The 27,767-nt window shown below is 48.0% G+C and overlaps 2 protein-coding genes across 2 annotated transcripts; one reads left to right on the top strand and one right to left on the bottom strand.

Moving 5' to 3' along the window:
• Positions 1-355: 355 nt before the first annotated feature.
• LOC103218859 (complement C1r subcomponent-like) lies at positions 356-13,659 on the top strand. Its single transcript, XM_073020442.1, is given in 13 exon segments — positions 356-662; positions 665-819; positions 5,440-5,632; positions 5,958-6,044; positions 6,361-6,420; positions 6,503-6,699; positions 7,013-7,160; positions 7,268-7,389; positions 9,487-9,565; positions 9,989-10,012; positions 10,015-10,120; positions 11,639-11,727; positions 12,442-13,659. Coding segments are annotated over 13 exon segments (2,160 nt in total). The 5' UTR covers positions 356-454; the 3' UTR covers positions 13,134-13,659.
• Positions 13,660-15,214: 1,555 nt separating this feature from the next.
• LOC119623236 (complement C1s subcomponent-like) lies at positions 15,215-24,113 on the bottom strand. The gene is made up of 9 exons (XM_073020441.1): positions 23,922-24,113; positions 22,470-22,595; positions 21,552-21,751; positions 20,870-21,023; positions 20,207-20,322; positions 19,718-19,796; positions 19,066-19,194; positions 18,027-18,101; positions 15,215-16,400 (listed from the first exon to the last, which is right to left on the bottom strand). The coding sequence occupies exons 1-9, from the start codon at positions 24,094-24,096 to the stop codon at positions 15,604-15,606; spliced, it is 1,851 nt and encodes a 616-aa protein (XP_072876542.1). The 5' UTR covers positions 24,097-24,113; the 3' UTR covers positions 15,215-15,603.
• Positions 24,114-27,767: the final 3,654 nt, after the last annotated feature.

The following is a 27,767-nucleotide window of genomic DNA, read 5'->3' as shown; positions in this document are numbered from 1 at the left end:
TCCCACTGTGCACACACATGGACACACACAACACACGCCCCATCCCTCCTCCTAAGGACCAGAGGAGACCTTATACATAGAAGCCCATGCCATGGTCCTTTCTTCCCTCTGGGCTCACAGCAGGGAGCAGCGAGAGGAGGGGACCCCCTGCCCAGGAGGGGACACTCTGCCTGTGTCCCACACTCCACAGATGGTCTCTCCCAGACGCTCTTACTGAACCTGTGGGAGCCTTTTCAGACACCCAGAGGTGGAAACCCTCACCCTCCACTAACTTGTCCCAAGCCAGTCCTATTCCTGGAAGGGGAGGGGAGGGATGGGGCCAGGCAGGGGAGGAGGCTGGAAAGGGAGTGTGAGGGGAGTGTGGTGGCCTCTGGACTGGACACTGCCCTGGGGAGTGACCCAATGCAGCAGCTGCAAAGGCCGCCCTCCCCACCCAGGCACCCCTGCTGAGAACATGTCGGTGAGGTCCAGAGTGGGCAGAGAGGAGGAGGATGCCCAGCGGTATGGCCATCTCGTCCCATGCCACGGCCACTGCCCACATGGCAAGAGTGCTGAACCCCTCCAACTCCAGACACTCTTTTGTTTTGGCAGGTGGCTCTTATACCTCCTGGCCTCAACCCTGTTCCACAGGCCAAGAGATCCCATTCTCATCCCTCAGAAGTTATTGGGGAGGTGACTTTCCCTCTGTTCCCCAAGCCTTACCCCAACAGCTTTGAAACAAACACTGTGATCACAGTCCCCACAGGATACAGGGTGAAGCTCGTCTTCCAGCACTTCAACCTGGAGCCTTCTGAAGGCTGCTCCTATGACTATGTTGAGGTAGGGGCAGGATGGGCGGGCAGAGGGGAGACAAAACGGGAACCTCTGGGATCTGGGATCTGTATGGCATGCACACCCCCAGACACAGCCCGGCCCCACAAGAGCTGATGGCCGACTGCATCTCTTAGAGCCAAGGGTTGCCCTGGACGGGGCACTCACTGGTGAAGAGGCCCTCAGTGAGCACTGAGGGGAGAAGCACAGAGAAGGGGACAGGACCCACTCAGGAAATTCACTGTCCACTGAGTCAAGAAAACCTTCCCCATCTGCTGTCTAGCTGAGAGCCTTTGGGAAACCACCGTGCCTCAGCTTCCCTGTCTCCAAGGAGAAGATTGGCATGGCTGCCTGCCTCAACAGGAACACAGGGACATGAGGAGGAGAAATGTGTGCTCTGGCAGCACGGGAATAGTCTTCAGCAAGGACAGTAGGCTTAGAACCCTCACCTCTGTGACAACCAAGGGTACCTTCCCTGGCCCATCTTTCTCTATCGAGTAAAAATGAGATTCAGGGTTCAAGCAGAGCCTGCGAAGGTCCAATAACTACCATTCCCAGGAGACCCCTGGAGGTAGGAGGTATGCACGAATAAGATTGTGGCTGACTGCCACAGTTACTACTTGAGAGAGTTACTACTTGAGACAGTCACTACAACAGTTACTAATGTTACTACTTGAGACCATCATTATGAGACTGAACAAAGGAGGACAAACATAGAAATGAAAATTTAAGGCAAAAGAAACTGTTTTAAAGAAAGAGACCAAGGGAAGAAGAAGAGAGCTCCCTGCTTCTAGTGAACAAAGGCCACAGACCCCGAGCTTCCACAGCCTTTTGTATTTGTTGGGTAGAATGAGCAGGGAGGAGGAGATAAAGATTGGTCAGCTGCTTGATTGATCACAGGTTCATATTTTTTTTTTTTTTTTTTTTTTTTGAGACAGAGTCTTGCTCTGTCGCGACTCACTGCAAGCTCCGCCTCCTGGGTTCACGCCATTGTCCTGCCTCAGCCTCCCCAGCAGCTGGGACTACAGGTGCCCGCCACCACACATGGCTAATTTTTTGTATTTTTTAGTAGAGACGGGGTTTCATCGTGTTAGCCAGGATGGTCTCCATCTCCTGACCTCGTGATCCACCTGCCTCGGCCTCCCAAAGTGCTGGGATTACAGGCGTGAGCCACCGTGCCCAGCTGGTTCATATTATTTCTAACAGGCTTCAGATATGCCCTGTAGATAATCAAAAGAAACGCTTGGGGCATGACTGCCCTCAGCATTCCTTCTGGGTGGCAGATGCAGTGTGTCAGTTTGCGAACATCCTGCATTTATGAGAAGAGTTTGCTGTTTACTCATGTAGCCTCCAGTGGTATACTGAGTTGATCACCACCCTCACTCTTTCAGCCTCCAACATCTCTCCCTTTTTGTTTTTGAATTAATTTAGTAAAGGCAATTCCAGGCTGTGCAGCCTTCAATTGCCATTGGTGTTTTGTTCCATCTTCACATTCAGATTCAGATTCAACTGGCTCATGGCTCGCACTGCAGGAGCCAGGCCCACAGCTGGGATCCATGGGTCTCTCCAGTCTCTGGTTCCATGGTCTCACACACCTTGGGGCACCCACACGGTTTGTTCATTTCCTGTGAAAACACAAGCATACCCTCGTCCGCAGTTAGTAAATCAACCGAAACAAAAGCAAAGGCTTTTGTGGCTGTAGCCAGGAGGCATGCTGTTGCTGAAGCATCTGCTCCACAAGCTGTAACTCAGCTTCTGCCTCTTTGGTTAATTACTGCGGGGTAAAACGTTCCACTGATAATGAGACAGGCTCTTTCCAATCAACAGAAGGCACAGAGAAAGCAAATCAAGGCTTATCCTTCTCGTGCAATAGCACAGCAAAGAAAACAATCTTCAAGATCTATTACCACAAGAGACCAATCTCTTGCTCCCGTATCCATAAGCCCACAAAACTTCTTTCTTCAATTTACACTAAACAAGTGGGTCTATTAGATGCCATGGGTTGTGATAGATAAATTTCCCGTGTAGTTGTACTTCCAAATCCCCGATTCCCTTGTTTCTCCTTTCGTGGAGAAGGGTGCAATTTACAGGGAATAAGCAACAATTGAGCAATATATTCTCCCTGGTTGAAAAACCCAAAGATCTTATGCCATTACCACTACCTGAGTTTCTTGTTTGTAATCCAAATCAACAACTCCTGGAACCACAGCAATGCCCTGTAAGTTAAGATGACTTTTGCCTAAAATTAATCCCATGTGTCCTGCTGGCAAAGGTCCCCAAAACCAGTGGGAATCTTAGTGTGTTTGTCTCCTCCAACTAATGTAACCCGTTCTCTGACTGGGAGATGGAATCCTGTGCTTACAAGTGTTTCTGCTACTGGAGGGAGCTGGAATCAATGAGTCTCCAGAAACCCACCCCTGAAAAGGGAGTTGCAACCCAGACAGGGAATGCCCTCATTGTTTGAGGTGCCCGGGTCCAGGCCCCCTTCTCATTTCCCAACAGGGGTGGGGGGGATGCCATTTTGATGAAAATTTGAGTGGTATTGATTAGCCCAATGATTTCCTTTATTGCAACGAGAACAAAGTCCTAGCGTTTTTTTCTGTTGAGAGGAGAACTATGTTATCAGGTCGCTTCTGCCCAGAGGTCTGACGGCATTCTCCTTTAAAACATCCAATTTTTCTACACTTATAACGCTTTCTCACTTTAGGGCTTAACCCTTGGCTTCCTTTAGATCTGTCAGCTACCAAATTAGCCATTGCCTGAGTCAACACTGCAGAGCAATGAAGCTCGGTTCCCACATCTTGACAAGCTGAGAAAACCTCCCAAATCCTCTGCACATCTCACAGGTGCCAGCACGTGTCCACAATCCATGCAAGCCAAAGCCAAAGTGAGCCTCTCTGTAGTCACAAGAGCAGGCGGTTCAAGCCAGTTTTTATCCTCCCTCTCCTGTTCACCACCCTCAATAGGTGCTGTAGGTGCGGCAAAAAATTAGCTCAAACCCTGAAATAATAACAAAAAGATGGTACTTACCAAACTCCAAACAAAAGAGAAAAGAAATAACCAAATTCTTCCCTATGTTACCCTGATTCAAAAACTCCCTGTTCTCCATACCACTTTAGAGCACTGATCTTATATTGCTGCTGGCAGACTTGTAACGGGGTTTCTCATTCGTCTGGTAGGTTTTAGGTTTTAGGTTTTTCTGGGCTTTAGTTTTTCTGCTCCAGCAGACTGTCCTCGCTCAAGTCCCTATAGGACCCTATCTGTCTCTGTCTGTCCCTGCAAGTTTCTGCCAGTCTTTTCTAGTCTTTCTTTATCCCTATCTGTCCCTGTCTGTCCTTATGGTCCCTGTTAGTTCCTACAGGTTCCTGCAAGTCCCTACCTATCTCCATTTGTCTCTATTTATCTCTATTCATTTCTATTTATCCCTACTAATCTCTATTTGTCCCTGCAGGCCTCTTCAGGTCCTGGTTTGTCCTTGATTGTCCCTGTTTGGGCGCCACTTGTAACTGACTGCCACGATTACTACTTGAGACCATCACTACAACAGTTACTAATGTTACTACTTGAGTCCATCATTACAAGACTGAATGAAGGAGGACAAATGTAGAAATGAAAACTTAAGACAAAACAAACTGTTTTAAAGAAAGAGGCCAGGGGAAGAAGAAGAGAGCTCCCTGCTCTAGTGAGCAACAGCAGCAGACCCCGAGCTTCCACAGCCCTTCACATTTATTGGGTAGAATGAGCAGGGAGGAGGAGGTAACAATTGGTTGGCTGCTTGACTGATCACAGGTTTATATTATTACTAACAGGCTTCAGATGTGCCCTGTAGATAATCACAAGAAACACTACACTTGGGGCATGGCTGCCCTCAGCATTCCTTCTGGGCGGCAGATGCAGTGTGTCACTTTGCCAACATCCTGCGTTTATGAGAAGAGTTTGCTGTTTACTCATGTAGCCTCCAGTGGTATACTGAGTTGATCACCACCCTCACTCTTTTGGCCTCCAACATAACATGAAAACGGAACATCTACCCACCCAGAGGAATTCGTGAGTGTGCAGTGTCGGGGGAGGGTGTTTGGTGGCAGGGGCAAGAAGAGGTTGAGGAGGCTTTGAGGAGGATGGAAGAGGGACAAGGCCATGCCTCCTGACACTGAGACTGGTGGGCTTCAGGGCTCATGTTCAGTCAAGGGCATAAGGAGGCACTCAAGGTGTGAATGGTTTCATTAAGCCTAGGTGGAACTGGAAGGCAGAAAATAAAGTAGACACCTCTGGGCTCAAGGAATGAGGGGAGGGGAAAGGCTGGGTACAGACAACCAGGACCCCAGAGGAACAGGCCACAGGAGGTGGGGATGGAGAATGACCTGAAACCTGCCAGAGGAGCAGAAAACAGGGAAGGGTTGAGGTACCCAGTGCAGGACAACACGCAAAGAGTGAGTCAGTGGGAGACTTGGGGAACAGTTGAAGGTCACATGGGGAAGTTTGCAGTAGCTGAACCCAGCAGGTAGTGACCAGCAGAGCCGATGTGGTGCATGATTCACTCTGGGCGAGACCAGGAGGACCATCACTGAGCCACCACGTGTGCCACTCCACAACAGGTCTTCTTCCTACTCCTTGTCCTTCTTCCACCAGATCTCTGCTGATAAGAAAAACCTGGGGAGGTTCTGTGGGCAACTGGGTTCTCCACTGGGCAACCCCCCAGGAAAAAAGGAATTTTTGTCTCAAGGGAACAAGATGCTGCTGACCTTCCACACAGACTTCTCCAACGAGGAGAATGGGACCATCATGTTCTACAAGGGCTTCCTGGCCTACTACCAAGCTGTGGGTGAGTAGCCCCCCAGGGATCCCTTTTCTCTAACCTCAGCCACATTGAATGGAGGCCAAGAAAGGGAATCTTGAATCCAAAGAAGCTGAAAGCCTGGCTTTCCTTGTTCCTCCCCTCAAGAGAGCTTTTCCTAACGAGGCCTGTCAACCTGGGATCTGTCCCTGTGGAGCAGTCCCTAGAGAGCATTGGAGAGGCCTGGCCTGGAGGTCCAGGTGGCCTAAAGATGCCTTTGTCTTTAGGCCTCTGGTGAGTGACCTCCCTAAGATCAGAGCCACTACTCTGGTCTCCCAGCGGAGCTTAACCCTCCTTCCTGAATGCCTTCCAGACCTTGATGAATGTGCTTCCCAGAGCAAATCAGGGGAGAGGGACCCCCAGCCCCAGTGCCAGCACCTGTGTAACAACTACGTTGGAGGCTACTTCTTTTTTTTTTTTTTTTTTTTTGAGACGGAGTCTCGCTCTGTTGCCCAGGCTGGAGCGCAGTGGCCGGATCTCAGCTCACTGCAAGCTCCACCTCCCGGGTTTACGCCATTCTCCTGCCTCAGCCTCCCGAGTAGCTGGGACTACAGGCATCCGCCACCTCGCCTGGCTAGTTTTTTGTATTTTTTAGTAGAGACGGGGTTTCACCGTGTTCGCCAGGATGGTCTTGATCTCCTGACCTCGTGATCCACCCGTCTCGGCCTCCCAAAGTGCTGGGATTACAGGCTTGAGCCACTGTGCCCAGCCTGGAGGCTACTTCTGTTCCTGCCATCCAGGCTATGAGCTTCAGAAGGACAGGTATTCCTGCCAGGGTGAGCCAGAGTGGTGGAGCAGGGAGGCAGGGTTGAGCCAGCCAGAGTGGCCCCATGATGCCCTGCGGCTCTATTCTCACAGCTGAGTGCAGCAGCGAGCTGTACATGGAGGCATCGGGCTACATCTCCAGCCTGGAGTACCGCCGGTCCTACCCCGCTGACTTGCACTGCGACTACAGCATCCGGGTAGAGCGGGGCCTCACCCTGCACCTCAAGTTCGTGGAGCCTTTTGAAATTGATGACCACCAGCAAGTACACTGCCCCTATGACCAGCTACAGGTACAGCCGTCCTACCCCTGAAAGACCCCTTCCTCCTCTTCTGTCTGCACTTAGCTCCTCTTGTCTCAACTTCCTCCTGGATCCCCTGGCCAGCTGGGGCAGGAATTGGCCAACATCACCCATGGGCTGGGCAAGTTCCCAATAACTGGAATTGGGTTGTGGGGATCCCTTTCCACCTTCCCCTGAAAACACACATAAGGCAGGATTTCATCACCACCACCACCCTGGCCACCAGGCTACTACACAGTTGGCCCTGTGTAAAAATGTCCACGCTGGAAAACAAACAAACAAAAAAACCCTCCTCCCCTACCAGATCTATGCCAATGGGAAGAACATTGGCGAGTTCTGTGGGAAGCAAAGGCCCCCCGACCTTGACACCAGCAACAATGCTGTGGATCTGCTGTTCTTCACAGATGAGTCGGGGGACAGCCGGGGCTGGAAGCTGCGCTACACCACCGAGAGTAAGGCTCCCTGGGGGCCTCCTTCAATGGCCAACAATGGGGAAAAAGTGGGAAGAAGGAAGGGCAGGTGGCTCTCAAATAAATACGCCCTCTGGTCTCCCCAATAGTCATCAAGTGTCCCCAGCCCAAGACCCTAGACAAGTTCACTGTCATCCAGAACCTGCAGCCTCAGTACCAATTCCGTGACTACTTCATTGCTACCTGCAAGCTAGGCTACCAGCTCATAGAGGTAAGAGCCCAGGGCTGAGGGGAGAGAGCCGGCCCAGCATCCCAGGGGGAATTCAGATGGTGTGTTCACAGAGAATTTAGTCTCACCTCAGCGGGAGTCATAGACGTTTCAGCTGGAAGAGTCTCCTGGTCCACCAGCTCTCAAACTTGCTGCACACTTAAAACAGAGTTTACGATCCTGGAAGATTGCTTGAACCCAACCATACAAGGCTCCTGTGAATAGCCACTGCACTCCAGCTGGAGCAATATAGCCAGACTCTGTCTCTAAAAAACAAAAATCAATCAATAAATACTGAAGTCAAGGGCCCCCAGCAGAGACTCTCATTCCATTGATCTGGAGTAGAGCCTGAGCAACAAGACTATTTAAAGCTACCCAGGTGATTCTAACGTGCAGCCAAGTTTAAGAACTATTGCCCTCGTCCAATAATCAAGAAAGCTGAAGGAACTGGAAAGGCAGGGTGGAAATGTAGTGACTCGTCAACATCACATAGTGATTTTCTACGGCAGGGACTAGGACCCCAATCTCCTGCCTCCTGCTCCAGGGCTCTTTTACACATGTTGGTGGTCTCACCCTGGGCCCACCATCGTGTCCTCAGATCTGAAGATTCAGGAAGGAATATGGTTTTATCCATGGGTCAATCTCACAAAAGCTGGTAAACTAAAAATTCTCTATCTCTCTGGACAGAGACCCAAGACTGGACATCCCTTCGTTGCTCAATAGGTCCACACAGAAGACAATCAGAATCAAAGAAGAGACCTATGACATGTCCTTAAGTCATAGTTAATTCATTTAATGCACATTTTAAGGGTCTACTGTCAGGCACTGTCCTAGATGTGGGAAGTTCAGTAAAAAGAAACCCACATAGTCACACAGCCTTTGTGGAGTTCACATTTGAATGTTGCATCAAGTCAAGTTCATCTGATGCATTGTTCTTTACTCCAAGGTGCTTCCATCTCCATCAGGAGAATTGGGTGGGTGTCCTGGGTCCAGAGGACTGGAGACTAACAACCTCTTTGCTCATATTACAACCCTCCCTTGCCTGCACCACCTACTGCCCTTACTTTTGCGTTTGTCATTCATGTCATAGAATTTAAAGCAAGTCACACCGTTTCTCATATTACCTACATTTTACTCAGACGGTCTAGTTCTCACACACATTCTTTTGCAACCAGGGCTAACTCTATGGGATGATTTTTGGTCTTTTTGGGTTTATTTTGTTTCTGAGACAGAGTCTTGCTCTGTCACCCAGGTAGTGGCATGATCTCAGCTCACTGTGAACTCTGCCTCCCAGGTTCAAGCGATGCTCCTGGATTCAAGCTACTCAGGTACCTCAGCCACCGGAGTTGCTGGAATTACAGGCAAGTGCCACCGTGCCCGGCTAATTTTTGTATTTTTGGTAGAGATAGGGTTTCTCAATTTTCCCAGACTTGACTCAAACTTCTGGCGTCAAGTGATCCACCTGCCTCAGCCCCCTAGAGTGCTGGGATTACAGGCGTAAGCCACTGCATTTGGCCAATTTTTGGTCTTAGTAAAACTCATTCATATTGTCCAGTAACTTTTCATTTCAAAGACTGCCATTTCCTAGTCTTGTCCCTGCTCAACAGCAACAGCACTTCACATACATCAACATCTCCAGCACCTTTCAACGGGGTAAGGTGGCTCTAGGATTTCAGGGAAGGCCTCTGTCCTTAGGAAAACTGCAACCCAGGAGAGAGAAAGTGCTGCAGGCCTGGAGGCAGGGGACTCCAGCCAGAGAAATGCCCTGGAGCACAGGCTTTTGTTTTGATACAGAAAACACTCAAACGTGGCTTGTGATTTTTTTAAATTACAAATTGTGGGATTCAATTGGACCTCAGTGGGAACAGGCCACAGTCAAGAGAGAGGATGATCAGGTCTATCAATTAGTCCCACTGTGACTTGCTGTGGTGTAGCTCAGTGCTCCTGTCTATAACAGGCTGGTGAGAAGGAAGAAGGAGCCACATCCATGGGGGAGCTGAGAGATGTCTTTGTATTGCCTCCCACTCCTGTGTGGGAAGGGCAGGAAAGGGACCTGCATTGCCTCTTGGCACTGATGGCGCCTGTTCCTCTGCTCAACAGGGGAACCAGGTGCTGCACTCCTTCACAGCTGTCTGCCAGGATGATGGCACATGGCATCGTGCCATGCCCAGATGCAACAGTAAGTCACAATTCAGGGATATGATCCTGGGGACTTCCCACCTCCAACCTTGAGGACCTGGGCCAAGAAAGAAGGAGGGGTCCAGACTAAGCCTCTTTCCAACAGACCCTCACCCTTGGAGGAGGGTCAAAGAGACTTGTCCTTTGATGCCTATGGCCCATCTCAGGAATCAGTGAGCCCTCGTCTCAGGAATCAGTGAGTCCTCATCTCAATGGGATGGATGGTCTCTACCCAGAACTGAATTTCACACCACCCAACTCCTGTCCATTGTAAGGGCCCTCCTGTCCATTGTAAGGGCCCTCGCCACTGACTGTCTTTTCTAAGCCTCTCAACGTGCTCTGCAGGTAGACAACTCACACTCCCCCCACTGAAGTTCCAGCACAGTCTTTCTCAGCTCTCACCCTGCCCTGTGTTCTCTCCAAGTCAAGGACTGTGGGCAGCCCCGAAATCTGCCTTCCATTACACCACCACAATCGGGGTGAATACCTACAAGGCCCATATCCAGTACTACTGCCACAAGCCATATTACAAGATGCAGACCAGAGCTGGCAGCAGGGTCTGAGCAAAGTAGAGACCAACGCAAATGGAAATTTTCTCCCTTCCATCCCATTGGGTTATCCTCTGAGATTTCTCCCAGTAGAATCCCTAGGGAATGCATATTAAGGTATCTGCCAGGGCACTGGCTTCAGGGGCCTGAATTGTAGTGCAAAGAGGAAGCTAGTAGGTTTGAAGAAGGAGGAGCTCATGCAAAGAAAAGATTCAAATCACATAAACAGCTCACTGCCACCACATTATCCCCACTACCACCACTGCCTCCACCACACTCCCACTGCTACCATCATTGCCATCACCACCACTACCAGTAACAACACCAGCAACACTACCAATAGCATCAATGCCAGCACAGTCACCACCATCACTGCCATCACCACAATCGATACCATTACCATTACCAACACCACCATCACCACTACCATTATTACCACCATCACCACCATCACCACTATCATCATAACCAACACCATTGTCAACACTACCATGATCACCACCACCATTACCAACACCACTATCACCACCACCACCATTGCCAACACCAACACTACCATCACCACCACCATTACCATCACCACCACCATTACCATCATCACCATTACCAACACCATCATCACCACCAATACCACCATCACCATTAACACCATTAACAATACCACCATTAACAACACCACTGTCATCATCAACATTGACATCACAATTGCCACCGCCATTACCAACATCAACACCACCATCACCACCAACACCGACACCACAGTCTTTGCCACCATCATGACCACTACAGCTAACTCAGTGAAACTCCCCTCTCCATTCTCCCCTCTAAACCTGGTTGTGATTTTTGCACTTAGTTTTACTAAATGACTCTCACTCATTAGTGGGTATTTTTCAAACTTTTTTTTAAATATTAGAAATCACATGCATTATAGGTTTGAAACAGAAAAAAGAGGAAAAAAATCTGGATTATAAATGGTATTCATTAAGAGCTGGACTTTGGAGTCAGAAAACCTCTTGCACCTTGGTTCTGGCACTTAGAAGTTATGTGACCCTGTGCAAATTATTTAAGCTCAGCTTCCTCATCCACAATGAGGACAATAACACACACCTGCAAGTGTCACTGTAGTGGTTAAATGAGATCATGCAGATAAAGTAAGAAGCATGGCACATTTTCAGCAATCAGAAGACGTAACTACAATTATCATCTATGATTCCACGACTAAGACGCAATCACTGATAAGATTTTGATACATTCCTTCTGGTTTTTATGTCTACTTTCACAAACAGGGATCACAGCAAACATATATTAATGGTTAAGCATTCTGATTTTTTTACTTGACATTAAAACAAAATATAGGTCTAGAGCCTCTGAACACTTGACATTTTTTCCTTCTAGAGTTGAGCCTTTGACCTTTGGCCCTTGCCATGTTGTTCCTCCCTACCCCTCTCCCCGTCGAGCACACTCAGTACTTGCCGGCCTCTGCAACCTAGTTTTCTGACCCATCACCTCCCAACTTGATTCTTGCCTCCTCTGCCTTCAGGGCTGTACACCTCCACAGCACAGGGCATTTGGAAGAATGAACAGAAGGGAGAGAAGATTCCTCGGTGCTTGCCAGGTGAGTGGAAACCCTCTGGGGCCATCCTCAGGATCGTTAGCAGCCTGAAAGTCCTCAGAAGCAGCATGGCCCAGAAAAAGGAGACAGAGGAGAGGAGAGGGGAACATACCACGAGAAAGCGAGGGAGGGGAAGGGTGCTGAATTCAGTCCCGAAATGCCGGCATTTTCACTAAGCAGATGGGAAATCAGAGAATAAAAACAACAGAAGACACCCTAGGAAGAAATAAACAAGAACAAGGGGCAAGACGCAGTGGCTCATACCTGTAATCCCAGCACTTTGGGAGGCCGAGGCAGGCAAATCACCTGAGGTCGGGAGTTCAAGACCAGCCTGGCCAACATGGCGAAACCCAGCCTCTATTGAAAATACAAAAATTAGCCAAGCATGGTGGCACATGCCTGTAGTCGCAGCTACTAGAGTGGCTGAGGCACAAGAATTGCTTGAACCTGGCAAGCAAAGGTTGCAGTGAACTGATATCACGCCACTGCACCCCAGCCTGGGTCACAGAGCAAGGAGTCTCAAAAAATAAAAATAAAAACAAGAACAAGGAGAAGAGCCTGTCAATAGGCCAATGAAGGAAGTGTCGAGATGGGAGGAAAAAGAGAAAAGAGACAGAAGCCAAAAAGAGAGGGCACACGGGGAGCTGGCTGGCCACAGAAGGAAGAGGTGGGAGACCCGGAGCTGACTTGCCCTTGTCTTCCCTCTCTCTCCCTCAGTGTGTGGGAAGCCCGTGCACCCCGTGGAACAGAGGCAGCGTATCATCGGAGGGCAAAAAGCCAAAATGGGCAACTTCCCCTGGCAGGTGTTCACCAACATCCACGGGTGCAGGGGCGGGACCCTGCTGGGCAACCGCAGGATCCTCACGGCTGCCCACAACCTGTATCCCAAGGAACACGATGCACAAAGCAATGTCCCCTTGGATGTGTTCCTGGGCCGCACAAATGTGGAAGAGCTCATGAAGCTGGCCAATCACCCCATCCGCAGGGTCAGCATCCACCCAGACTACCGTCAGGATGAGTCCCACAATTTTGAGGGGGACATCGCCCTGCTGGAGCTGGAAAATAGTGTCACCCTGGGTCCCAACCTCCTCCCCATCTGCCTCCCTGACAACGAGACCTTCTATGACCTGGGCTTGATGGGCTATGTCAGTGGCTTTGGGGTCATGGAGGAGAAGATTGCTCATGACCTCAGGTTTGTCCGTCTGCCCGTAGCTAATCGAGAGGACTGTGAGACCTGGCTCCGGGGAAAGAATAGGACGGATGTGTTCTCTCAAAACATGTTCTGTGCTGGGCACCCGTCTCTAAAGCAGGATGCCTGCCAGGGGGATAGTGGGGGCATTTTTGCAATAAGGGACCGGAACACTGATCCCAGGATCCCTTCTAGCCCCTTCTGGGCTGGTCCAGTTTGAAGTAGGTTCCTTCGCTTCAACTCCTCTTGACCACTGGACATTGTCTTTCCTCCCTGGCGTGAGCTGCTGACCCACCAGTCCATTTTCTTCTGACCAAAGAAAAGTGACAATTCACCTTCTTTAAAAAGGTAACTACTTTCCTGAGTTTCAGAAGAAGCGGACATATGTTCCCAAGTAACTTGCAAGGTACTATGACGGATACCCTTTAAACACAATGAATGACTTTCTAGCCCCTCTAGGACCTGGTGATGAGCTCTTCCCAGCTCTGAAGTCTCTGATGATGATTCATTTAGATCTTATCCCTGAGTCTCTGATGATGATTCATTTAGCTCTTCTCCCTGCCATTCACCCAGAGAAATGACCTTGCAGCACAGTCAACGATCCAAAACCCATACCCGTCACGCTGTACAAGGCGGCAGCAAAGAGGGAAATTCTTCACCAATACCTCAGCCCATCAGCAAGGGCAGAACCCAAATAGACCGGTGATTCTCTGAGAGGGAGGAACTTCCTTTTTCTGTTACTTATCAGATTCCAGGTTAATGTTTTGCTATTACCCCAAGTATTAAAAAAAGAAGAAAAATATCTCTATCACAGATCATGTTTCTAAATCTTAATATTTCTCCAATGCCTTTTTATCTCTAGAAGAATCCTCCTGTCACCGAAACACTCTCGCCCAGGCCACACTGTCAATTCCATTGCCCCTGCAATGACAGGAAGTGTGAGGAGGCGGCTACAAGGCATACAATTCAGGGGTGACACAGTGACTTTATGCTGCTTGGTTGACGATATAATCATCCCAGAGGCTTCCTGTTGTAATTCCCTTCAATTCTTCAGGCCCTTCAATTAGAATTCCTCTGGTTACCACATCGTGTTTACCCTCCAGTCTAAGGTCGCTGTTGAATTTAGCCCTCTTGGTCTATGAATTATCAAAGTCCATTCTTGATGGGCCCAAACAAACCCTTTTTGGCTTCTGGTAAAAACTGCCCTCCTGAAAGCCACGTGTCACAGTGAACAGGTCAGATTTCCCCTCAACTCTTCTTCTCAGACCTCTGCTTTCCTAAGACACCCTGTTAGGGCAACCACCATCCTGAGAGAGTTCTCCTGTCCTCAGTTTGTAAAATGCTAAGTCTCTATTCTGTAGTCATTTCTCATCAGTAATCATTCTTTGGGAGGAGGAATATTTTCTTTTCCTTCCCCTAGAAAATAGAAGGGAGATTTTCTGCTATGTCATCTTGGTACAGAGTTCAATCTAATGAAAACATTGTCACAAATTGATCAAAACCACCAGGAAAGCAGACAAGAGCATGCTCAATTTCTGTAGTTTTTCTTTTTTGTTGTCATAATATTGCATGATACAGGTGAGTATTAAAGGAAAATTAACTTTCAGTTGACATATTGAAAAACATTATACTTAAAGAAGATCTTAAACAGCCAACTCAAACTATTGTACATGGACTTCTGAAAAAGTTGGGGTTTTTTTGTTTTGTTTTGTTCAAGACAATGTCTCACTCTGGTTGACCAGACTGGAGTACAGTGGCATGATCACAGCTCACTGCAGCCTTGACCTCCTGGGCTCAAGCGATCTTCCCACCTCAGCCTCCTGAGTAGCTAGGACTAAGGCAAGCACCACCATGCCTAGCTAATTTTTACTTTTTATTTTTGTAGAGACAGAGTCTCCCTATGTTGCTCACATTGGTCTTGAACCCCTGGGTCAGTGTTCCTCCCACCCCAGCCTCCCAAAGTGTTGGGATCACAGGTGTGAGCTATGCACCCGATGAGATTTAATGAGTTTCTTTTCTTCCTTATTTTTCCTTTTTTTTTTTTTTTTTTTGGCCAGGTAAGTATTAATGAATTTCAAAACTAGAATATGATGCATTACACTTGTGATCTTCATACTAATCCACAATATTCAGTAAATCTCAGTTGGAAGAGAGAAGAAAAGCTGAATTCCCTGTTTTCATGACAATTAAATTAAATATTAGTTGCTGGATGCCCAATTTCAGTGACATAACAACCTTCTCATCCCACTCCCCTTCTATAATTCTGAGGGTTTGGTGTGGAATGAGGTAAGTCAGCCAAAATTTGCTTACAAACATACTTTATTGTACATAGACAGTGGATACTGAGAATGATCAAGTAAATGGAATTTTGAACAGGTAAAGAGGAAACAAAGAATTAAGGTATCCCTGTGGAATAGTGCAAGATAGGAGTGCCCCACCCATAGTGTTATCTACAATAGGTACTCAGGGGAAAGGACCCCAAGGAGTCAGACCATGAATGAATGACCAGCACAATTCTATGATCAAACTCTACCTCTCTACTTCCAGCCAGGCATCTCAACAATCAAGTTCTAGTTAAATCATTCGCTCGAGTCTTCCTTTAGTCATGATGAAATAATGAGAATATCATAAGGAACAGAAGGCAATGCATTCGTCACGCCCCTTGGAGAGGCTGGTGGGATGTATCTGGATTAATCCTTACTGGGGGTGCTATTTTCCTGCATAGTCGTCTTTATCCAGTCAACATAGTTCTGTACCCGTGTGTAGAGCCCATAGGTCCCACACTGGGGTCCCCAGGACACCAGGCCAGCTACGTAGAATTTGGTCTTGTCATTGGGATCCTGTACAGCAAAGGCCCCACCACTGTCCCCTTTACAGCTATCCATGCCCTTCTCTCCTCCAGCACAGATCATGTTAGGAGTGAAAACATAGGCCCCTGCATCTGCTTTGGGGTTTTCCACTTTCACTTCTCTACACTTTCTTAAAGGAGCTACAGGTAACCTTGCCGCTTTGAGGCGAAGAGTGCGATCTCTCTTCTCTGTTCGGCCCCAGCCTGCGATCAGTCCCAGGTCCCCATTCATGAGGTTGTAGTCAGAAGAGGTGCCTGGTAGGTAGAAGGGGGAGACAGTGGGTCTCATTTTCACTGGGTCTTTCAGCTGCACCAGTGCAATGTCATTATCAAAATTTATTTGTGCTCTTGGGACTTCCAGCAGCTTCCATCCCGGATGAATAAACACATGCTCAGGAATGAGCGTCTTGGATTTTGCCAGCCGTGAGGTCTGCACTGAGGTGGACCCAACATACATTGTTGGCTCCTGGTTTCCCTCCACAACATGAGCTGCCGTCAGCACCCAGTATTCATCAATGAGCGCTCCACCAGCCCACGGGTTGTCAAAGAAGACTTGCCAGGGGAAGTTTTTAATATCTGCATCGGATCCGCCAATTACCCTCTGTTTTCCTTCAAAGGGTTCTCTGGGGACTCCACAGACTAGGAAGGAATAAAAAAAAAAACACGGGGAAGGAGCAAGAAATGATACTGGCTTCCTGCAAATCCTCCAACCACTCAAAGAATTTTACCTGCTAGGTTGCAGGGTTCTCTAGTACAAAATAGTCAACCCTATTTGGTCAACAAGCTCAATACCTGACCCACCCTGGTCTTACCTAAACACCCCGCTTTGCCGATGTCATAGCAGGCTCATGGGAGAGCTCAGTTAACCAGAGGCAGTGTGTGAATCACTGAGTCCAGATACACTAGTGCCTCACGCTATCCACAGTGTGACTCACAGCCCTTCTGGAGGCAGGGGTCCCCCTTCCACTTCCCAACTCAGCACGTGAGGCCGCTGCCCAACCAAGAGCCAGTGCTGGAAACCCTTTTCTCACATAGATGGTGGAGGAGGGAAGCTTTCTGCCTTCTTCAGATGCCCAGATCAAACTTTAATCGCCTTCTTTACTGGAGTCCTAGTTGCACCTGAGTCCCTCCTAGTAAACCACAGGTCAGCCTAGGAAGTAGAGAGGGGTCCCTTCTTTGGCCTTGACCTGTCACTCCCAGTGACTGGTGCCATTACCATTCAGTTATACTAATAACTGAATTCAAGTGAAGCTGCTTACCTAAATCCCTTGCTAGACAGCCTGGAGGGACTCCAAGTTGAGCACAACAGGCTTTGAACTTAGACAGACCTGGGCTCAAAGCCTGGCTTCGCAACTTGCTAACTCTGCGAACTTGCACCCACCCATTGACTGGTCAAATAAGACTAATGACACCTCGCTCACGGGGCTGTTACAAGGACGCGAATGAGATAATAAACACAACAAATCAGCTCGGTCTTCAGCTCTCAGTTACATCCAGGATGGTCTTTATCCTACTGGATTTGCCCCAGCCTTCTGCTACCCAACTCTGATCTCACTCATTCCCTGAATCTTGAATTCCTCTATATCTTGTTGCCATGTAAATTTTTTTTTTTTTTTTTTTTGAGACAGTGTCTCCCACTCTCTTCAAGGCTGCAGTGCAGTGGCATGATCTCGGCTCACTGAAACCTCCGCCTCCTGAGTTCAAGCTATTCTCCTGCCTCACCCTCCCAAGTAGATGGGATTACAGGTGCCCGCCACTACACCCAGCTAATTTTTTATATTTTTAGTAGAGATGGAGTTTCACCATTTTGGCCAGGCTAGCCTCAAACTCCTGACCTCATAATTCACCTGCCTCGGCCTCCCAAAGTGCTGGGATTACAGGCATGAGCCACCATGACCAGCCATAAACTTTTAATATAATAACTAGGTTATTTAACTAGTCTTGTTTCTGAGTGTTGATTACTCACTCTCAGTTTTCAGGCCCTGTTTTTAGCAGTTCTGTATCTTCTTGCTGCAGCTACATTACCAGACACCAACTGTCGCTGGCTGACGCTTATATTTCCTTGCAGTTGACCTGGCTTCAGTGTAGCTGAGGAGGTTCCCCACAGCCCTGGCAGCCCACGGCACAGTGCCACTGCCACCTCACTGAGCTGGACTCTGGCAGGCCACTGTTCAGTCCTTTCCTAAGAGGGTTACAGCTGCTTTCAGAAGGTGACTGCCATTCACCCGTGCCTATCATCTCTCCCCAAGCCTCGGCCCTCCTTACCTGGAACACATTTCGGCAGCTCTGGGTTCAGTGCCTCATTCACCCAGCTCCCATTACTAGCACAGTGATACTGCCCTGAAATAGCACAGAGAACACAGGCCACACTCACCACCACATCTTCCCTACCTCTTCCATCCACCCCACAGCCCGCCCCATTCCTTCAGAGCCTCAGCTCCTCTGGGATTCAAGTAGTAAATCAGATTAAATCAGCCAGAAAAAAATATCTTCCTCCAAACAATCCCTCAGGCCTCTAGCCCACCAGGGGAGACAAAGGGAACATCTCCAAAGCAGAAGGAAAGAAGGCATTGGGAAAGTGGGAAAATAAAATACAAAGTAATACAGCCAGGCTCGGTGCCTTACGCCTATAATCCCAGCACTTTGGGAGGCTGGGGCAGGTGGATCACGAGGTCAGGAATTCAAGACCTGCCTGACCAACATGGTAAAACCCCATCTCTACTAAAAATACAAGAATTAGCTGGGCATGGTGGCATACACCTGTAATCCCAGCTACTCAGGAGGCTGAGGCAAAAGAATCACTTGAACCCAGGAAGCAGAGGTTGCAGTGAGCCGAGATCACACCACTACACTCCAGACTGGACAACAGAGTGAGACTCTGTCTAAAATAAATAAATAAATAAATAAAGGCAATGCAGAGAACGTATTAGTGTCTCATTCAGCCCGTCTACATCAAGGAAGCCAGTCACTGTAACTTGCTGGCTTAAAGAGGGAGGCATTGCTCCTATGGGCTGTACATGAAATAACTGGTCCAAAGGTGGGTAATCCCATGGAATGGATGTTATAGGGGAATTCCTACAGCAGCTGTGAAGCTGAGCTGGTGACCTCTATGATTCCCTGTGTCTAGTGCTGCCCTGAGCGTGCCCTGCTCCATATGAAAAGTGTATCTTTAGAAGAAGTCAAGGGGATGAACAATGTCTGTCCTATCGCCTTCATTTGTCTGCAAACTCTCTCCGGCAGACAGATTATGCTATTTACCCTCCAACACCTTCTCACTCTCCCTCCTCCAGTAGAAGAAACCTACCATTTCCTCCATTTTCCATGTAGTAATAGGGCTCCTCACAAGTGTAGCGGGTGACAGAACCAAACAGAGTGCTCTCTGGGTCTTCCACTTTACCATTCTCAATGGATTCAGGAATGCCACAGTCCACAGCTACCAGACGAAGGAAGGAGAGCGATGGTCAGGACAGCCACTTCCTCTAAGGAGGAGTCATGGGGCCGGTTTCATCCTCACTGTTTCCCCACCCCATATCCACAGGCACACCTGGGATGAACCTCCCCACACCAGCCTCTCTGTGGCCATCCTCCCCAACTGGCAATTCTCAGGTCTCTGGCCCACTAAGATGCCAACTCAGATGGCCCCGTGAAAGCCGTAGTGAAGAGCCTGGTTCTCAGCGATTGGTGAAGGCCCAGTGGAAGCCACAAATGCACCCACATGGGGCTATTAACTCGACCTATCCCATAGCCTCTTTCTTGGAAAGAAACTTGCCGATCTAGTTGGCCTGGGAACAGATTCGGGGCTGGACTAGAAAAGCCTCCATGACTGGCTTCCCTTCAAAAACCCAACCCACTCCCTCCATGCCTAAGAGGAAACCATGCATCTGAATTTGGATGTGCTGATCTTTCCATTCTCTCTGAAAGAAAAAGAAAGACTTCCACTTTGAAGAGACACGTACGTTGACATTTCAGTTTGGAATTACTCCACTTTCCATTGCTTTGACAAGTCGAATAGAAAGATGTTGCACCAACACGTCCCTGGAGAATAATAAACATCACCACTTATTTCTGAAGAGAGATATGGGAAACCAAAATCAAAACTGGAACTGATCTCTGGCCTTGGATCAATGAGGAGTCCTCACCACAAGAAGCTTGGGAACATCTTAGCAGACTGACCCAAAGCACCCAGGAGATGAGGCTGACAGACAGCTCTACCCCAACGTGTCAACTCCCCTTCCCCAAGAAGACTGAAGGCAGAGAGAGAATGCCAAGCTGGCCAGGGAGCTCCATGACTCATAAGGGAGAACTACAGATCTTAAGCTGTCGTGTTTATGGGAAAGGCGTTATACCTTGATCACACACTTACATTGGTAAACAACTGGACAATTTCAGTCCGCTCATCCTGATCTGGGGCCAGGGATTGGGGAGAAGCCAAGATGGTACTTTACCTCCACAACTTCAAACCCATCCAGACAGGTTATCCGCACCACATCTCTAAACACATACTTTGCCTTCGCAGGCTCCCAAACAGAAGTGGGAGTGTCTTCTTTAGGACAGGGGATTGCTTGAAAGAACAGAAGTTGGGACAGGAAAAAAAAATTACAAAATAGTTGAAGACTCTCATTCTATTTACATCATTCTCACACTTTCTAAAATCATCCAGTTGTCCTCATTCCTGATGCTTAACATTCCAATATAGCAGATGTCTAAAATCATATGGCATTACCAACTAACCACCCCCAAACTGTCTGCACTCTCAGGTCTAGTTAAAGGATTACTAGGGATTGAGGCATTCCTAGCAACCATTGACTGGTTTAGATTTTCCTGAGGAAGTGAAGAATCTCAGGATACTATCAGAACAACAATCTATCTGTTTTTTAAATTATTGTTGCTTTGTTTTTGTTTTGTTTTAGAGACAAGGTTTTGCTCTGTTGCCCAGAGTGGACTCACACTCCTACTTCCTGGGCTCAAGGGATCCTCCTGCCTCAGCCTCCCCTGGTAGCTGAGATCACAGGTACTTCCACTGTGCCTAGATCATCTACCTGCTTTGATCCCACATTGTTTGGGAACTTTGGTATCACCAACCAAAGAGGCACTTCTAGGTTACTCACGATCTCCATGGTAGCGAAGTTTCCAGCCCTTGTTTTGCCCTGTTAGATCAGTTTGGAAGATGATATCAAGAGCATTACTCTTGGTTTCAATATTTAGTGGCCCAGGGAATCCATGACCGCAGTAAGGACCAAATTGCTGATCTCCTGCAACAAACTGAACGAAATGATGAAATCAGAAGAGGGAAAGAACTAAAGGAAAGAGGTAAAATTGGAAGATGGGAGATAAAAATAAGAGAGGCATTAAATGTCACATAAAATAAGAAGAAGGAAAATAAGGGTCAGGAGAAAAGATAATTTTATCTTCAGGCTGAGTGCAGTGGCTCACGCCTATAATCCCAGTACTTTGGGAGGCCGAGGTGGGAGCATTGCTTGAGGCCGGGGGTTTCAGGCCAACCTGAGCAACATAGCAAAACCCCATCTCTGTAAAAAATAATAATAATAATCACAATAAATATATTAGCTGGGTATGGTGGCGCACGCCTGTGGGCCTAGCTACTCAGGAGGCTGAGGTGGGAGGCTTGCTTGAGCCCAAGAGGTCAAGGCTACAGTGAGCCTTGACTGCACCACTGCACTCCAGCTTGAGCAACAGAGCAAGACCCTGCCTCAGAAATTTTTCTTTCTCTTCAGGGAGAGATCTCTTTGTGTAAGTTGAGGGTGGGGGTATTAATCAACCGTCATGCACAACTAAACCGTCAAGGCAGTTTCCCTCTGAGTCAGCTGGTTCCACATCAAAATCTTCTCTCCGCACAGTCACCACCACTTGGAACCCTTCCTCCAGCCGGATCTGGTATTCACACCTTGAGTTCTCTGGGTACGGTTTGGGATAATTGGGACTTGCAATCTCCCCAATCAGTGCAGTGAATACATCCCCACTGCAATTAACTAAGGGAGAAAAAGTGAAAGGGAGAATCAAATACGGCGTCAAGCAAAGGAATTCCTGCGCTATTCTATGATTCATTCTCTCAGAAACTGACAGTCCTCCATTCAAACTAACCTGAGATCCCCGCCCTAGCTGGAGGGATGCAGCAATTACACATGCAGTACGTATCAGCAGGAACACCCAAGCCCTATTAGGTTTCCATCACTCTGCTTAGGATGGAGCCTTTCCTGGTTATGAACAGCCCCCACTAGACTCTTTACAGACATCTCTCTCTCTTCTCCAATTAACTAACTTTACCCTATAGTCTTATCTTCCTCCCTTCTTGTTGCTTCATCTCAGCTTATGACTAACTAAGAATAGATGCCAATACTGAGTGATTCAATGGACTCTGTGGACTCAGCATTGGGGGCGGTTGGAAGTGGGATGAGAAAACTGCACATTGGGTATAGTGTACACTGCTCGGGTAACAGGTGCAATAAAATCTCAGAATTGACCACTAAAGAGCTCATCCATGTAACCAAAAACCACCAGTACCCCCAAAACTATTGAAATTCTTAAAAATAATACATAAATAAATAAGCAAATTTAAAAATAAAAAAGGAATAACTGCCAAATGAAGGCTGGGCCTAATCGAAGTTGGAAGGGTGGACAAAGCCCTTTCTGGGGCCTTAGCCATTCCAAATCCCAGAGAACATGCAACCCTCTTAACACCAAGCTCACCTCCACAATTCTTCATGTCATCATGGAGGAAATATTCCGGGGGGCAGGAGCAGAAGTAACCACCAGTGAAATTGTTGCTGAAATGTCTACAAGGGACATCTACAAAATCTGTGCATTCATTTATGTCTACAAAGAGTAGAGAGAGGCTGAGGTCAAGAAAAAACACCAAGAAGGCAGAATGAGGTTAAACCCAAAACCATAAGGGTAAGAAAAAGTAGGAAAGGCCTGTTGCTTAAAGATCCCTCACGGGATTGCATGTCAGGCCGGTATTATTCTGTATTACTCTGGATCCAGAGTAATACATATGGATCCAGAGTTGAGCCCTACCACTACACAGCTATAAGGGAGCTCGTGTGTGTGTGTGTGACATAGCCTCACTCTGTCACCGAGGCTGGAGTGCTGTGTGTGTGTGTGTGTGTGTGTGTGTGTGTGTGTGGTGTGTGTGACATAGCCTCACTCTGTCACTGAGGCTAGAGGGCAGTATGTGTGCGTGTGACAGAGAAAGAGAGAGAAACACTCTGTCACCCAGGCTGGAGTACAGTCATGTGATCTCAGCTCACTGCAACCTCCGCCTCCCAGGTTCAAGCAAGTCTCATGCCTCCACCTCCCGAGGAGCTGGGAACACAAGCACCGCCACCATGCCTGGTTAATTTTTTGTATTTTTAGTAGAGACAGGATTTCACCACGTTGGTGAGGCTGGTCTTTAACTCCTGGCCTCCAGTAATCCACCTGCCTCAGCCTCCCAAAGTGCTGGGATTACAGGCATGAGCCACCATGCCCGGCCTAGGGAGCTCTTAATGTCACAGATTCTTGACTTTTCTCATGTACAGAGCGTTTCAGCTCCAGGGATGACAGTCTGCAAGGTAAACATCATGACGATGTCTTCTGCAGGGAGGAATCAGTACATTCATTGCTTTATATGATGTTGGTCCTTCTATCAAATCTAAACAATAGTTTGGCTTTATGAGATGTCCTAGCTTCATTTTAACCTGGAGAGTGATACAGAAGTACCCAGAATTTGAAGGTTTAAATGCCATATATTGAATGGGTTTAAATACTACACATTCCTCGTGTGATTCTTGGCAAGTTATTAACTTTCCTAGTCCTTATTTTCTTCATCTTTATATGGAGCAAATAACACCTACCTTGAAGGGTGAAAGTGATGATTGTGTTAAAATAGGAAAAATCCCCGGCACATACCCAGTTTACAGTGGCTCTCGATAAATTACTGTGTATTATGTAATATGTGTTATTACCATTATCATCATCACCACTAAGATATGATCATGCATTTGAATTTCATAAAAGTGATTTATGGAGGGACTCAGGCCAAGTCAACACTTTTTGTATGAATTACAAACAGAATCCTCATTCAACGTGTTGCTCAGCGGATTTCTCACTTCTAATCTTTTAGCTGGGTCAATAAGGCACGTGCAGAAGGGTGAGCCTTACCTGTGGCAACATAGTATGCAGCAAACCCCGTGAAACGCTCTTCATTGGAAAAGTCTGACTTAAAGATCACCTGGAGTTTGTTGTATGGGACTTGGAACTCTTCCACAATTGGAGAGTGGGGATTGTTACTGGTCCTCTGTCCACAGAGCCTCCCTTCTTCAATGTCTCCTGACATTACCTAAGAGAAGAGTCTACAACAACAACAACAAAAAAAAAAGCTAGGAAAGGTAATATTTTGGTATGGAGGTAAGAGAAGGGACAGAGAGAGTAGAACATTTATGCCCCTAGGACTTGACTTCAGTTCACTGTGAGTACAGGTGGCTCTCCCTCCCACATGCTTATTCCACTACCTCAGCCCTGGTCTTCTCTCTCTATTCTTTTTGTGCTTATAGCATACCTGCACTGAGTCATATGCACAGTTCTCTGACAACTCTATGTCGAGATGGGTGAAGTAGAGGTGAATCCCACACCCTTCAGGAACTTCTATGTCCCAAGATTTCTCTACTTCACTGGGGTATGCCTGAGGATAGTTAGGGGACAGGATCTCCCCATACATGGTAGGTTCAGCATAAACCCATGCCAAAAGGGAAAACAGGACAATGCACCTGAACAAAAAAAAGAGGTATAGATTGGTGTGTGACCCAGGCACTAGTAGCCTAGGACAGAAAGTGCTATTTTTCAGAGGCAGAAGAAAGGGGGAAGAAGAGAGGCAGTCAGTCGGCCACTGGGGAGAATCTTAGGTGCATTTTGGGAAGCCGAGGCAGGCAGATCACGAAGTCATGAGATCGAGACCATCCTGGCCAACATGGTGAAACCCCATCTCTAATAAAAATATGTGGGAGTTCAGTTAGGGTGGAGGGAAAGATTTTAGAGGAAATAAACACAAACCTTCTTGGAAAGCCAAGAAGTTTGCACAGCTTTTGTAAAAGTCTTGGCTGAAGGCAGCTGAGTTCTCTTAAAAGCTCAGGACATAGATACATAGGAGCATACAGGACTTTATCTAAAGAGCTTATTTCTCATGTGGTCCTAAAACTAATCTTTGATCACTCGTGGGCAGGATTGCTCTCCCAGGGTGAGGGCAACCAGATTAATTACCCACAGGCGTGTTGACTCAAAGTCTTTGCTGTTAAAACTGTGCTAATAAATGTCTGCAGGGCCAGCTAGTTGGGGCTGTGGCGGCTACTCTTTACAGCACCTTCCTTGGTGTCTCTGAGGGGCCAGGACCCCTAGCTTCTGTTCCACTGAGTATCGGTGTGTCTGGGTACGTTATTCATCTGTCTGTGGGTCAGGGTCTGTGGGACGGACCGCAGAAGCTGGTGCCCTGTGTGAGGAGCATCTCTGCTGATGCTCCCAACGCCCACAGGTGGAGACAGGAGCTTCTTTCACTAGGGGAAGGCAGGGACCCTGGGACAAGCGGTCTGAGAAAGAAGTGCTGCCCCACTGAGACAGGGTTGTCTGGGGAAGGAGAAAAGGGACAGCCAAATGACAAGGAACATAAAAACGTCCTACATTCGTCTTCCAGAGTTCGTTTGGGGTTGTTTATGTTCCCCCGATTACTGAAAATCCAAGCTATCTCCCCACAGTTCCTAAAATCTTGCTAAAATTGCTCTAACCCTGAAAACAGTGGTAGGTAAGGGGGTGAAGTAGGGGTGGATGGGGTGAGCCTAAGAGAAATAGGCTGTCTATATTCTGCCTTTTTTTAATGCTGTCTTTGTCAGCCCTCTGTCACTGCCCCAAGCCCTCCCACGTGAAGCTTTCTGCCTTTCTTATTTCCTCCATCGAAGCTCTGCTCCTCATTTGTAAGGATTTTACCTTCAGAAGCAGGTTCGGAGCAAGTGGGTCAGTCCCCTGTCTCCGGCCAGTGGGCATGCTGGGCAACCCCTCCGGCCCCGGGGACAGCGGCACAGGGCCTTGACGCTCCCTCTGCAGGAACCTCCTTGTTAACCAACAGCTACCACTCTGAGCCTATTTCTTTGCCTCTCCTCATTCTGCGCCTCAGGGACACTCACCGGCACAACCCCAGGGACCTGGAAGGACAGACAGGATGGGGAGGAGGTTCTTCAGTGTATGCCTGGTGAGTAGCCACCTGCCAGCACCATTCCCCCAACAAGCCTCAGCTGCGACTGGGACCTACGGGACACAGGGGTTAAAGGAAAGCCTTAGAATAGAGAGGAAGACAAGAAGCAGAAGGTGGGGAAGAACACGGCAGTCAAGAAGGCCCAGAAAAGAAGAGGCAGGGAGCTTGTTCCTCATTCTTCAGGGGTCAAGACATGTCTGAGGAAAAGCATGAAGGAAGTTAATGAGATGGACTAGAAAAGGAGGAAAAGGCTGGAAGCGGTGGCTCACGCCTGTAATCCCAGCACTTTGGGAGGCTGAGGCAGGCAGATCACCTGAGGTCAGGAGTTCAAGACCAGCCTGGCCACCATGGTGAAACCCCATCACTACTAAAACACAAAAATTAGCCAGGCTTGATGGCAGGTGCCTATAATCTCAGCTACTCAGGAGGCTGAGAGGGGAGAATCCATTGAACCTAGTAGACGGAGGTTGCAGTAGCCAGGATGGCGCCACTGCACCCAGCCTGGGTGGCTGAGCAAGACTCTATCTCAAAAAAAACAGAAAAAAGAAAAAAGAAAAAAAGGAAAAGAAAAGGAGGAAGAGAGACCGACAGGCTGAAGTAAGAGGAAACTCTCTTTTTGTGCCATATGTTTTAAGGATATACAGACAGGCTCTCTATTCCTAAAATATCTCCCTACCTAGATGCCACACATGCCAGAAAAATCAACCATTCGAAAAATTTGTATTGAGATAAAATTCATGGCTGGGCGCAGTGGCTCACGCCACTCTCCAAGCATGTTGCACAATGCCAAGGCAGAACCGAGACTCCCTAGGATGGATGGAAGAGCTTCAGCTAACACTTACCTCCTTACCTGTTCCCTCTGCCTCCATTATGAACATACAGTCCATACACACACACACACACACACACACACACAAACACTGCTGCTGCCAGGATATTAATGTGCAGTTTGTTACACGAGATTCCCCTTCCTTCTCGTCCTCTGATCTAGTCCTTTTCCTTCTCCCCTATCTTTTGTCTTTCCTGACCTAACAAGGCTATGGTTCATATCCTGATCCCATCACAGACCAGCCCTCCATTAGGTTCAGTCCTCAGCTCTGACACACAGGCCTGCTGGAGAAACCGTCCAAGCATTGGTGGATCTTGCACCTTCTGTGTGCCTGCTGTCTAACTACTGATGACTTGGTCACTGCCTGATGGGGAACTGCATCAGCTCTGTGAATTCTTGCAATCTATTGCCTGGGAAAGTGCCTTGCCATTAAACAGGTAGCCCAAATATGGATGAACCGGGATGGGGGCAGAAGGGTGGAGGTTGGAGGGATTAATCTAATAAGGGAAACAAGCAGAACAGTCTACAAAGGCTTAAGAACACAGAGGCCTGCTCTGTAACCCAAGCCCCTCTATGGGGTAAAGTGCCCTCAGATATTTGGTGCCACGGAGAGTTGATGAAGAAAGCCTTCCAAAAACAGTGAAATTGTTTTTTATTTGTTTTAAATTTTAGAGACGAGGTTTCACTATGTTGCCCAGGCTGGTCTTGAACTCCTGCGCTCAAGAGATCTTCCCACCCTGGCCTCGCAAAGCCCCAGGATCAGAGGCACGAGCCACCACACGGGGCCAAGAGCAAAATTTTTAAAGCAGGACACTATGGCCCCATGGACAAGAGAGTCTAGGGTCCCTCCTCCCTCCCAGGGGCCTGGCTCCATCTCAGAAAAACCAAGTGCCTCTTGCTCCACACCCGCACCCTCGGCTTCAGTCCTGGCAGTTGTGTT

This window comes from Chlorocebus sabaeus, chromosome 11 (assembly GCF_047675955.1).
Source record: "Chlorocebus sabaeus isolate Y175 chromosome 11, mChlSab1.0.hap1, whole genome shotgun sequence".
NCBI classification, from domain to species: domain Eukaryota; kingdom Metazoa; phylum Chordata; class Mammalia; order Primates; family Cercopithecidae; genus Chlorocebus; species Chlorocebus sabaeus.
Note: the sequence above shows the minus strand (reverse complement) of the source record. Positions and strands in the feature narration are given on the sequence as shown.